General features: G+C 59.7%; 1 protein-coding gene across 5 annotated transcripts in view; it reads right to left on the reverse strand.

The window, feature by feature from the left end:
* Positions 1–1,645: 1,645 nt before the first annotated feature.
* KCNJ12 (potassium inwardly rectifying channel subfamily J member 12) overlaps positions 1,646–12,330 on the reverse strand; it is a 56,200-nt gene continuing 45,515 nt past the window's right edge. Inside the window, exons 2-5 of one of the 5 annotated variants that reach the window (XM_080826848.1) lie at positions 10,195–10,316; positions 7,159–7,322; positions 5,906–6,190; positions 1,652–3,740 (exon numbers count right to left, since the gene is read on the reverse strand). In XM_080826848.1, the coding sequence (XP_080682974.1) occupies positions 2,398–3,740; positions 5,906–6,155 (1,593 nt within the window). In that variant the 5' untranslated portion in view covers positions 6,156–6,190; positions 7,159–7,322; positions 10,195–10,316 and the 3' untranslated portion in view covers positions 1,652–2,397. Of the gene's footprint in view, positions 3,741–5,905; positions 6,191–7,158; positions 7,323–10,194; positions 10,317–12,330 lie in introns of all 5 variants that reach the window. The other 4 variants (XM_080826851.1, XR_013968187.1, XM_080826849.1 and 1 more) reach the window with 4 other exon arrangements.

Genomic DNA, 12,330 nt, shown 5'->3' on the forward strand with positions numbered 1-12,330 from the left:
GGAAGGGGAAAAAAAAAAGAGGGCAGAAGAGTTTGAAAACGCAGCATCTGCCTTTGGCGAGAGATGAAAGGCAGCACAGGGCTGCTCTCCCGCAGGGTCTGGGGCTGAACCATCCAGCGTGGGCCTGGGACGGGGACAGGCCTGAGAGGAGGTGCGCCAAGCCACTGAGGTGGCAGGGCCCTTGGGGGACCCAGAGGCTCTGGGCTCTGCTCCGGATGGTAGCAGTGGAAGCCTGCCCCCCCAGCCCTGTAAGGCTCTCCTGCGGCCAGGCAGAGCAGAACACAGGCCCCTGTGCTGGCCCCAAGTGACTGGGGCCATCTCATCCCACCCCCGTTCAGCCTGACAGTCTGGGAGGGGACGAGCAGGTGAGCCCTCTCATATCAACTCTACCCTTGCCCCCCAGAGCTGAAATGGAGAAAGCCAGCCAGACTCAGGGCTGGAAGCCAGGCCCTGGGCTGGGAAGGAGCTGAGGCCCCTCCAGCAGATCCTGAGAGGAAAGAGCTACCTCCGCGGCCTGAAGCACCCCAGCGGGAAATGAGGCTGGGGCCTGAGGCTAGGGCAGGATGCTGGGAGTCAGGCATCCCTCAGGGCACGGACCCGGGGTGTCTATGGGTGGGAACCGAGAGCTCATGCCCAGACCCTCCAAAGCCTCCGACCTCAGGCCAGGTCTCCAGCTGCCCTGGGGATGGGTAGAAGAGGAGGGGAGAGGCAAGAGCCCTCACCCCAGGCCCCTGGCCTCTCCCGGCCTCCCAAGACCGACCCACCGACTGCGTGACCTTGCAGTCTGCCTCAGTTTCCCCACTTGGGCCAGGGTCCTGGGTGCCTAGCTGTCTTGGAGGGCACGGGTTGGGATGGCCGAGGCTGGCAGGCTGGGGAGACACATACGGGCTTTCTAATTAAGGACTTCCTTACAGGCCTGGTCATTCGAGAGGACAAAATTCTTAGCTGTCCTGGGAAGGGCCTGGCCCACTCCATCCCCGCCAGCTGTGTCCTCTACCAAGAACAAGCCCACGCTGGGCAGCCTGTGGCCCAGGGGCCTGCTTCCGGGCCAGCAGAGCCAATAGCTGCAAACTTCTTCCTGATGAGGCTGCCAGGATGCAAGCGCCAGTCCCAGTGATCTTGGCTGACAACTGCACACCTCTTCTAAGATCATTCCTCCGCCCTTCAGCGGGGACAGCCTGGCTGGGACCCCCCTGCACTCACCTAGGCTGCCCCAGGTGCAGAGAGCGGGCCAAGACAGCCCGCCTCTGCAAACACACAGGCTGGTGAGGACTTCGTGGTGGAATCAGGGGCAGCTGGGTGGACAGGCAAGTCCGAGTAAAACAGAAACAACTGGGGCTGGCCCACCTGGGGTCTCTAAGGCACGACTCACACTGGGGTCCGTGGGAATAGGGCCAATCTGCTTCCTGGGCGTCTGGGAACCCGCCCTCCCTTCCCACGAACCATCTACTCCAACATTTTCCAAGAGTCCCTCACTGTGGAAAGGGTGGAGGCTATTGGGCAGAAAGGGAGAGAAGTAAAACAGGAAAATCTGGTGGGGGTGGGGAGAGCGGACCCTCCATGGCAGGCAGGTCCCATATCCAGCCCTGAGACGCACCTCTAAGGTACAAAAGTCAAACTCAAAAAGCTCAAGCTAGTTTTTTTTCCCAGCCCCTACCCCTACCTCTGTGACTCTGGAAAGCTTTTATTATGATCATTAACATGGTCTTGGTTTTTCCATCACAAACGTCATCTAATCCGCCCGTGAGCAGAAGGAACCACAGATGAGCCCCGCGCTTGCGCTTGTGCGGACAGCGCAGCCCGGCACACACTCGGCCTTCATGGAGGAGAGGCCTGTCCAGCCTCGGGGAACCTCGTGGAGCCCCCATCTAACGCCTGCATCTCGGCAGACCAATGGAATTCTCACTGTCCATTTTTATACTCCCCAGAAATTAAATTTTTTTTTCAATCACGTGTTAATTTTTTTTTTTTTTTTTTTGTAAACAGTCTTACTCAAGCTACGGTTGAGAAAGCCAAAACCAGTGTTTCTCCCCAAGTTAAAAACCAGCGAGGTGCCCTGCAGCCTGCCAGCCTTCACCCACAGAGGCTGGATGGCCACTGAGCCACCTCTGGGCAGGCCGCAGTTCTAGCCTCAGACAGAAGCCCCTGGCTCCTGGCCCGGACCCCAAGAGGCTACCTCCCTGCACCTGCTCTGGCCTCTGAGGCCAGCGGCGGCCCGCTTTGGTCGCCCATTCTCCCGCCAACCTTCCCAGGCCACTGTGAAGAAACATAAAACATCTAAAACGCTACTGAGTCTGCAACCGGGGCACCTGGCCCGTTCTGCTCAAACCCAGAGCCCTCGAGGGACACCGGGCCTCTCCCTGGCGGGGCGGATGCTGCACCTTGGCCCATGGTGGCTCAGATCTCTGACTCCCGTCTGTAAGGCCGCTGCTCGAGGCCGCCACCACCGGCCTGAGGTCTGTCAAAGTCATGCCGGGCCTGGGGGCTGCGGCCATCCTGGTCTCCATCTGCCTCGTCCTCCTCATCACGGCTCAGGAAAGCCAGCTCGTTCTCGTAACAGAAGGAGTTGGCACTGGGCAGCAGGAATTTGTTCTCCACCAGGTCCTTGGCGCTGCAGCGGGGTGTGGAGGGCACCTCATAGGTCTTATGGAAGTGGGAGTAGTCGATCTTGTACTGGTTCTTCTCCTCGAAGAGAACAGGCTCGAAGCGGTGGCCCCACAGGATCTCGTTGGCCAGGTAGGAGCTGCGGGCCTGCGTGGTCATGGCCGTGGCCTCCACCATGCCCTCCAGGATGACCACGATCTCGAAGTCATCCGTCTCCAAGTCCTGCCGGCTGATGCCAAACAGCGGGCTGGCCTCGTCGATCTCATGCAGGATGGTGATGGGGGACACGAGGAAGATGCGGTCGAGGCCCTTGTCGAAGCCAACGTCGATGTCGATCTGGTCCAGCGGGATGTACTCGCCCTCCTCGGTGACCCGCGGCTTGATGAGCTGGGCCCTCACGTGCGCCTCCACGATGTGGCTCTTGCGCAGGTTGCCCACACGCCACATGAGGCAGAGCTTGCCGTCGCGCAGGGCCACCACCGCGTTGTGGCTGAACAGCAGCGTCTGTGCACGCTTCTTGGGCCGAGCCATCTTGGCCATGATGGCGCCGATCATGAAGGAGTCGATGATGCAGCCCACGATGGACTGCGCCACCACCATGAACACGGCCACCGGGCACTCCTCCGTCACACAGCGCAGCCCGTAGCCGATGGTGGTCTGTGTCTCAATGGAGAAAAGGAAGGCCGCCATGAAGCCGTGCACCTGCATCACGCAGGGCGTGCGGCCACGGCCCTCGGCTGGCTCCAGGTCGCCGTGCGCCACGGCGATGACCCAAAAGATGACGCCGAACAGGAGCCAGGAGGCGAGGAAGGCCAGCGAGAAGATGAGCAGCATGTAGCGCCAGCGGATGTCCACGCAGGTGGTGAACATGTCGGCCAGGTAGCGCTGCGACTTCTCATCCATGTTGGCGAACTCGATGTTGCACTGGCCATTCTTCTTGACGAAGCGATTCCGGCACCGGCGCCGCGTGTGCACCTTGCCGTTGCCGAAGCCGTTGGCCCCCGACATGGTGACCAGGTGCAGCCCGTCCTCCTCCGATGACACGATACTGTAGGGGTTGGCCCTGCCGGCCGAGGTCATCCCGGGAATGGGGGGGCCCTGGCTCGCCCCCGGGCCGGCTCCACGGGGGGTGGCTCCTGCAACAGAGAAGACAGAGGGGCTGGCGGAGCAGGCCAGCCCGGCCCAGGCTTCTGCCCCCACCCGGGGCCCTCGGCCATGGCGGGTGGCCGTCTGCACCCCGACTCACCCCCCACCGAGCTCTCCATCTTCCCTCCTCAGCCAACCACCCACCCTCCTTCTCAGCTTGGAAAACAGACCTGGAGCTTCCCAGGAGCTCTGGTCAAAAGCCTTGGCTTCATCGTCAGCCCATCTGAGCGCCCCCCTACCAAAGGCTCCGCTTCCAAAGTGTATTTACAATCCTACCTCTTCTCCCACCACCGTGGCCTGAGTCCCCGTCATCACCCACCTGGACCAGCATCGCGGCCGCCTCACCAGCCTTTGTGCTCCGGCCGCCACCCTGGTCCAGAGGCAGCAGGGGAGCCTGGCTGTCCTCTACCCAAAGCCAGTCTCTGCTGGCACCTGCGAGGCCCGCATGAATGGAGTCTGGGGCCCCTCAGCTCTCAGGTCCAGGCTCCTCCTCTCACCCACTGCAGCTCCCAGCCTGTGCGCTGCTCCTCAGGCCGGTCCCTCACACTCTCGGCCCGGACACCCTCCTGCTGCCTCACCTCGCTCAGTCCCTGGCCTCCATGCCCAGGAGCAGCTTCCTGAACCCATGGGAGACTGTAACCCCTCACCCAGGTCCTCACGGTAACCCCAAAGCACCGACTTCTGACCCTGTAACAGTAGTAACAGTAACGGGAAGGACAGGCCTGGGGTCGCACTCACCCACCGATCCCACCATGAGACCACTGGCCTCCCGAGCGTCGTGAGTTTGCTGTGTGGTTTACTGCTGTCTCATCCCCCGGGCCTCGAGCAGAACCTGTCCCCAAGGACGCCCTCCTGATGCTCGAGCCCTGTGCCCCATGGCACCCACTCTCAGTGCCCATACACCACAGCCTCCATCCGTAACTAGGAGGGGGTCCACAGGTGAGTGCCCAGAGGGGTCACTGACTGACCCCATCCCAGCGGCCTTCCCCATCACTGCCTTTCTCAGCTCTAAATGACAGCATCTAGAGAACACTCAGAGCATCACTGTCCTTGGCCCATTCGGGGGAGCACTTGGTGGGCTTGTCGCACACACACACACGTATGCACACCAAGCAGTCTCACGCATGTCCCACGGCATGACACCTGCAGGCGGACACACTGCTTTCAGGCCCATAACCCATGTTCAGCCCCCAGACAGGCCGGCAGCAGCCCCTCCCCCAGGGCCCCACCAGCTCCGGGCTGGCCTGTTGGTGCCAGGCCGAGGCACCTGCAGGCCAGAAGCCATGGTGCCACCTGGCCCTGTGGGCACTGAGGCCATCTAGCCCTTAGCGTCAGGGCTGCAGGTGCTCAGGCCCTCAGCCTGGTTCAGCAGGGCTCAGCTGAAAGGAGGGGGAGAACCCTGGCCGGCTGGCCTGGGCGGGACGCTGAGTTGGGCACACTCCTCTCCACCACTGGGGACCCCATCCACCCCAAATCCCTACCTGATCACACCAGGAGGCCAGTGTTAGAGAAGTCTGGGAGCCCTCAAGTGCCCAGAAGACAATGAGGCCCCAGATAAGAAGGTCCCAGGGCAGCCGGTCCAGAAGCAGAGGCAGGGGGCCAAGCACCCACCAGAAACCCAGAAACTGGAAGCAACACAGCCAGGGGGAGGCAACACTGGGATTTAGCCCCTGTCTGTGTGGCCAGGTGCAGCCAGGGCCTCGGAGGGAACGCAACATCTGACCTCTGCTTCAAACACCTGGGAGATGGGTGAGGGAGACGTCCACATGAGCAGCCAGGCTGCACATCCCTCCTAGGGTCTGTCTCCATTGCCAGATGCTTCTGAATCCCCAGAGTGGGCTCGTATGTAACACTCACGGCCCTTACTGCCCACTCCTCAAACTGCAGAGAAAGCAGGCCAGACACATTAGCAAATGGTCTTAGATTATCGTAGCAAAACCCCAAGAAGGTGGCTGCCATCATTACTTCTACCATGAATGGAGATTCAGAGAGGTTAAGTGACTTCCCCAAAGCCACACAGCCAATAAGCAAGAGAGCTGAAATTCGAACCAATCTAGCTAATGCGAGGTCTCCTGCTGCGGGCACGTCAGGCCCTGCGGGGGCCTCTTCTCACACTGCCACCGCCCCCCGCAGCTGCTCCAGCTGGCCACCTCACCATAGGTCTGAGGAGCTGCGGCCTGGGGCTGTGATGGTGGACGCTGCTTCTGCCTGGGCCAGGAGGCAGGGAGACGGGGATGGTGGGGACCCCAGGTACTGCGCCGAGAAGATGGCTCAGCCCCAGATTCCTGGGCCCTCCTGGCGGAGGAGGCCAGGGCCCGGGTACTTAGATGCTGGTGGCAGGCCACTGGACCACAGGGGGCAGGTTTATGTGGCCTGGATGCCTTGAGGGACGTCCAGCGGGTCATGGCTGCTCCAACTGGGGCTCTGAGCAGCTCGAGGCCTGCAAGGGACAGAATCAGAAGAATCAAAGGCCAGAGAGCCCAGCCTGGCGTGCCGCTCCCATCAGCTGGGGAGCCCCGCACCCGGCCAGCTCCCAGGCCAGGGAGGGAACTGCGGTGACTCCTGGTGTTTCTCCCTGGGCTGGGCACCTGGGACCCACCCAGACTGTGTCACACAGGCTTGGGAAACCCCTCTTCTGTTGATGTTCCTCCTCAAACCACACAGAAAATCAACAAGTTCACATTCACACTTGCCCCCCTTGTTTCTCAGCTAGCAACTGAGACTATGAGCAGAGTCACTGTCCAAAGTCACCCAGAAACTAAGGTTTAGAGATAGAGTTGGAGCTCCAGGTATCGGTCCAGTCCTCAGCTTTCCATGGCCCCATCTGCCATGTGTGTATGTGTGTGTGTGTGTGTGTGTGTGTGTGTGTGTGTTGTGTGTGTGCATGTGACGCTAGGGGTGTGGGGAGCCCCTCCCAGGCTCTTGGTGAATGCAGCTCCACAAAGAAAGATCCGGAAGAGGACCCATGAGTAGAAACCCTAGAACCACAAACTTGACAAACGTCCCAAGGACACTCCACATAGACAAACACAGGTGTGGCAGGGTCATGCAGCCTTGAGATCTTTAAAGACTTGATTTAAGAAATGTGGGACAACGTCCCCAACCAGGGATACTCAGGCCTATTGCCTACACTCTTGTTCAGTGGATGCATACAGTTAGATCAGAAAAGAAATATTATTAGATTTGTTTTGCTACAAGAGGCCTCAGCAAGTAAGGAGACTGGCTCCCCATTTCATAGATTCGAGAACTAAGGCTGAGATTTGTCCCAAGTCACAAAGCAATTTGTGGGCTTGGATGAGACAGTAAAGGCAAGGGTTAGGATCACTGTTGGTAGATGCCCAGGTCAGCCAGTAGGGACCCGAGGCGTTGTCCGGAGGGAAGCGGGAGGGAGGCCCCGGGGTGAGCTACCTGAGCTAGATGAGGTGACTTCGACACTGAAGGTGGATAGCGAGGCAAGTCCGGCAGGCAGAGAAGGGGACGGTGTAGTGCGCAGACCCAGACACCTCCGGGAGACGGAGAAGCTGTCCCCAGCCCTGCTGTCTCTTGAGCCCACTTCTCTGCCGACCACAGATCTGTGGACACAGACAGACTCCAGCCACTGGGGCGTTTGGAGCACAACAGGGCCTGGGCTGGGAGTTTTTAGAGAGGCAGCTACCACATGACCCAAAGGTGGGGCCCAGAAGTCACCGGGAGGTGCCTCCGGATGGAGCAGGACACCCCATGGCCTGTCCCCTGAGGCTCTGGGCACCTCAGGTTTCGGCAACATCCGGCAGGGAAAGAGGGCAAGGCGGGGGCCCCAGTCTCAGATGTCAAGAAAGCACTAGCTACAAGAGCAGGAGGAGCTGAAGCCCCCCCCCACCCAAGCCTTTCCGCTGGCTGGAGTGCTTCGGAGGCAGGAGCGCACTAACCAGTGCCTGCTGTGCGCTCTCTGTGTGCCCGGCCCGGTTCGAGGAGCCCCAGTGACCTCACTTAATCCCTGCAACAACCTTATGACTATTATCCCCATTTTCCAGGTGAAGAAACTGAAGCTCAGACTGAGTCACTTGCCCAGAGTCACATGGTCCCTAAGCAGCAAGTTCCCAGTCTAGAAGGTGGGAGAGAGACCAACCCCTGCCGCCCCCAGGCCCCAGGGTCACACCACAAGCCTGACACTGAGTTCCTGTCTCAGTCCTTCAGGCCCCGAACTGTGTGCCAGTAAGACAGACAGATAGCCCCGAATCTCGGCACTGAAAGCAGAGGTGAGCCCCTCACAGGTGCCCGTGACCCAGGGCCCATGCTTGGAACGTCATGGGATGGGGCACTCACTACCTTGTTATCAAAGCCTACAATGGGAAAAAACTCCTCGGAGACCCCGCGGTTCCGGGACAGCCAGTGCGTGGCCTGCGGGCAGCTGCCAACACCTCCCCCGTGTCCCGGGACAGCCTCTGCAACTCTCCTACTCTAGGAACTGCCGACATCTTTATCTTCATCAAGCGAGAGAGCTTGATGAATCCAATCTTCAAGTTGCAGGCAAGGAGACTGAGGCTCCAAGCAGGGCTCTGGGACTCTGTCACACAGGAAGTGAGAACAGGGGCCAGGCGGGGGCAGGGAGCGCACAGCAAGGGCCAAGGGCCTGCTGGTGGTGGGGGGCACCAGGGAGCGAGGGGGGCACCCAGGGGCCCTTGAGGAGGCCGAGGTTGGCGTGGAGGGGAGCCGGAGGGCTGGGGGCACCATTTCCATTCTCACACTGGGGAAGAAGACGACCATCTCCTTGGCCCCTTCCAGGACAAATTCCCTTCCCCTCCCCAGAGCACAGACCACCTCAGCCCGCAATGCACACCACGGCCTACACACGTTCAGAGTCTACACAGTGCAGGTTTTCTGTGCCAAGCCCATGCTGGGCGCAAGGAGAGAAAGGGCCAGACTAGTAGGACAGTGGAGATGGTCACTGCTCCCCCTGCACCCCGGGCCCTCACCACCTCAGGGCCTGCCTGCTCCATTTCCAACCACTGACACTAGGCTTTTAGCCCGAAAGCTCTCTCTGGCCGCTGGCCCGTGCTCGGCTCCCACATCAGAACAGCTAGGGAATGAGCGCTCCCAGAGCAGGCTTCCTGGAGGGGGCAGCTCCCTGCCCCCGACAAGTGTACTCTGGGTGCCTGGTCTACAGTGCCTCCCCAGACCCAAGCCTCCTCTCCCAGATGTCCCCCAGCACCACTGGCCAGTGGGGCTCCTCCTCTTCTCCCAAACCTCTTCCCTCCTCCTGTTCCCCTCCTCCTCCCTCTCCTCCTCCCCTGCCTCCCCCTCCCCCTCCTCTTCCTTGGTCCCCCTCCCCTCCCCTTCCTCCTGCCCCTTCTCATCCTTACTCTCCCCCTTTCTCCTGCTCCTCCGACCTCCTCCTCCCCCTCCCCCTTCTCCTGTCCCTCCTCCTAGGGTCGTTTGGCAACCTGACCACTTCCCCAGTTGTCTGAGCCGGAAGCCCGGTCTCCTCTCTCCTCCAGCCTCCATACCCACTCCCTCAGCAGGTCCTGTGTGGTTTGACTCCTGATTTCTCAAAACCGTCCACCATCTAATCACCTACATCCTCCCTCCAGTCCAGGCCACTCCTGTCTGGACACACCAGCAGGCCTCTAATGGGCTATGCTGTGGCGCCTCTCTGACCCAAGTTCTCCGACCCCCAGATCACAGCTAAAGTGAATCTTCAGACTCCTCCCATCTGTCAAGGATCAGCAGAACTACAGAACCTTTTCGGATCCTCCGGCCCCAGGCTCTTCCTGTTACGGCCGGAAGCCACCTTCTACCTGGTGTGAGAGTTGCCCTGGCCCAGGCCGCATCGCTGGCCAACCTCGGAGGCCCGGAGAGGCTGGAGCAGGCCTGGCTCAGAGGGAGCACTCACCGACCACACGAAGGGAGGAGGGAACGCACAGCGGAGAAGCAGATGGGTGAGGAACGCGATGGACGGATGAGGTGAACGACACGTGCACAGGTGGGCGGTCAGGGACATGATGAGTACATGGGACTGACGGGTGGACAGGCGGATGGGTGGTAGCCAGGAAGATGGACGGGTTCGGCGGACAGAAAATAATTCAATGACTTGGGTGGATGGCTTAGTGGCTGGATGAAGAGACGGACGGGTGGGCGGGCAGGCAGATGAGCAGACAGATGGACAGCCAGATGGATGGGTGGTGGATGGAAGGACACAGTGGTATTTGGGTGCACGGGTGAGTGGCTGGGATGGTGGGTGACTGGCCGGGAAATGGGTGAAATACGTGGAAGGAAAGACGGCTGGATGCGCTGGGCAGGTGAGTGCACAGGTGGGTGGGCGGCAGGTGGATAGGGGGTGTGTGGAACTAGGCCGACAGCGGGTTAAGGAGAGGCTGGAGGGGAGCGGGACAGGCAAGTAGACAGATGAGTGTCTGCTTGCTGGATGGCTAGATGGATCGGTGCCCATCGGTGACCTCCATTTACCTCTTGATTCCTATCTTCTAAGTAACGGTGCTGAGCAGGCAAGTGGCTGTCTTCAAGGCTGTGTCAGCAGCAGCTGCCATTTCCCAGGCCCCAGCTGGAGAAGAATCGGTCACTACAGGACCCTAAAGTTAACAGAGCAAAGCCGAATTACTATAGATGGTGCTGCTCTCCTCACAACGGCTCCAAAGTCTGAGATTTCCACCTAAACCCACATTTCAGCTGCTTCCCTCGGGGTCCCGTGAAAGGTGGGAGAGGCCTCCGGCCCACACCTCTGACACCCACACTTTCGCAGCTTGCGAGTCTGTCTATGAAACCGTTCCAAACCAGCGGAGGGCAGAACGGGATGGGTCCCCGGAGAAAATTACAGCTGGTAATTACGGAGTGCCCACTGATTGCCAGACACTGTGGTAGGTGTCACAGGGACATTAGCTCATGTTATCCTCACAACAACGCCGCAGGGTTGGAACCACCCCTGTTCTCATTCCAGAGAGGTGGGCAGTGCGGTCATTTCCCCAAGGTCACAGAGGAACTCAGGTCCCTAACCTACGCTCCTAGCCACCACCTACAGAGCCTTCCCAGTGCCAACCACAGGGTTCAAGCACGGACGGACAGAAGGACAGAAGGACAGACGGATGGATGGATCATGGATAGATGGATGGATGATGGGTAGGTAGGTGGGTGTGTCTATGGCTGGATTATGGACGGATGGGTGGGTGAGTGGATTATGGGTGCGTGTGTGGGTGTGTGGTGGATTACAGATGGACAGATGGGTGGGTGGCCATGTGGATGGCGGATGCTAGACAGACGGATGAGTAGGTGGGGAGAGGAGCAGGTGAATGCATGGATGGGTGGATGGATGCAGTGGCTCAGTGAGCGGGACAGATGAATTTACAGATGAGTGCATGGGTGCATAAATGTCTCTACGGATGGGTGCATGTTAGTAACCTGTCAGACACTTGCCTTGGGCATACACACACCCTATGTCATCTCAGCAACCCAGAAGCCTCGCTTTTCCCACTGTCAAAGGGGCCCCTGCTTTTCTCCCCAGCGTGCTGTGTGGCTGGGAGGACAGTGTGGCGGGAGGGCCCTCCGTGAGTTTCCAGAGGCAGGCCCCCTCACCTTCCCCCACCTCCCAGCCACCGAGGCCACAGAGCCCCACCCCTTCACAGCTGAGCTGGCTGCCGTCCACTGTCGCACTGGCTTTTCTGGCTGGGATCAAGGGCACTGTGGGTGAGTCACCCCCACATCATAAGCCTCCTGGGGCAGGTGACAGCGATGGGTTTAGAGGCACACAGACCTGGGTTCAAGTCCTCTGCCCATCACAAGCTGTGTGACCTTGGGTGACTCACTTCCCCCTTCTGGGCCTCTGTTCACTCCATAAGGGAATGTCCTTCTGGTCCCTTTTCACCTTCCAGGCTCTTGCCTCAAGACTCCCTGTCCTCAGCCCCCTGCTGCCCCATCCCTCACCATTCCCTGAGCAGTGGCTGTGGGTCTGCAGGGCTCCTCTCTCAGCCCTGACACTCTGGAAGTGATGGGGAAATGGAGGCCCAGGAAGGCTCTATATAGACCCACATCACACTGGGAATCTCCATGGCAAAGACTTGTGCCCAAATCCCTGATATTTGCCCTTCCCCTAGAATGGGCCGACACTGTGCCTGGCCTGAGGGTCCAGCTCCTGTCTTCAGTTACTCCAGCATTCAGTGTCACCTTGAGGGAGGGCTTCTTGTCCCGGCTGCACAGACAGAGAAATTGGGGCTCACAGAGGCTAAGTCACTTGCCCTGGGTCACCTGGAGCTGGAACTCCAAAAGATGAGCTGTCACAGGACAATCTTTTAGGGGGAAGGATGCGAGACGGTCCAGCCCACCCCACTTCCTGTGGGCCTGTTTGGTCCTCTGGCCAGTCCCAGGCTCTCTCAGCCTTGTTTCCGATGCCCTAGTTCCTAAAGGGGCTTTCCCCAGACCCACAAACCCAATCACATGTGTTCTCACCTGTGAGGGGGGCAAATTAGTTCCATTCTCCAGGGAAACAGAGGCTCAGAGCAGAGAAGTGACTGGCCCAAGATCACAAAGCCACTGAGTGAGCCGCAGTTTGGAGAAAGGAACTCAGGTCTCTGGACACCCTGTCCAGTGCTCCAC

Source organism: Martes martes, assembly GCF_963455335.1.
Source record: "Martes martes genome assembly, chromosome: 16".
Classification (NCBI taxonomy): Eukaryota; Metazoa; Chordata; class Mammalia; order Carnivora; family Mustelidae; genus Martes; species Martes martes.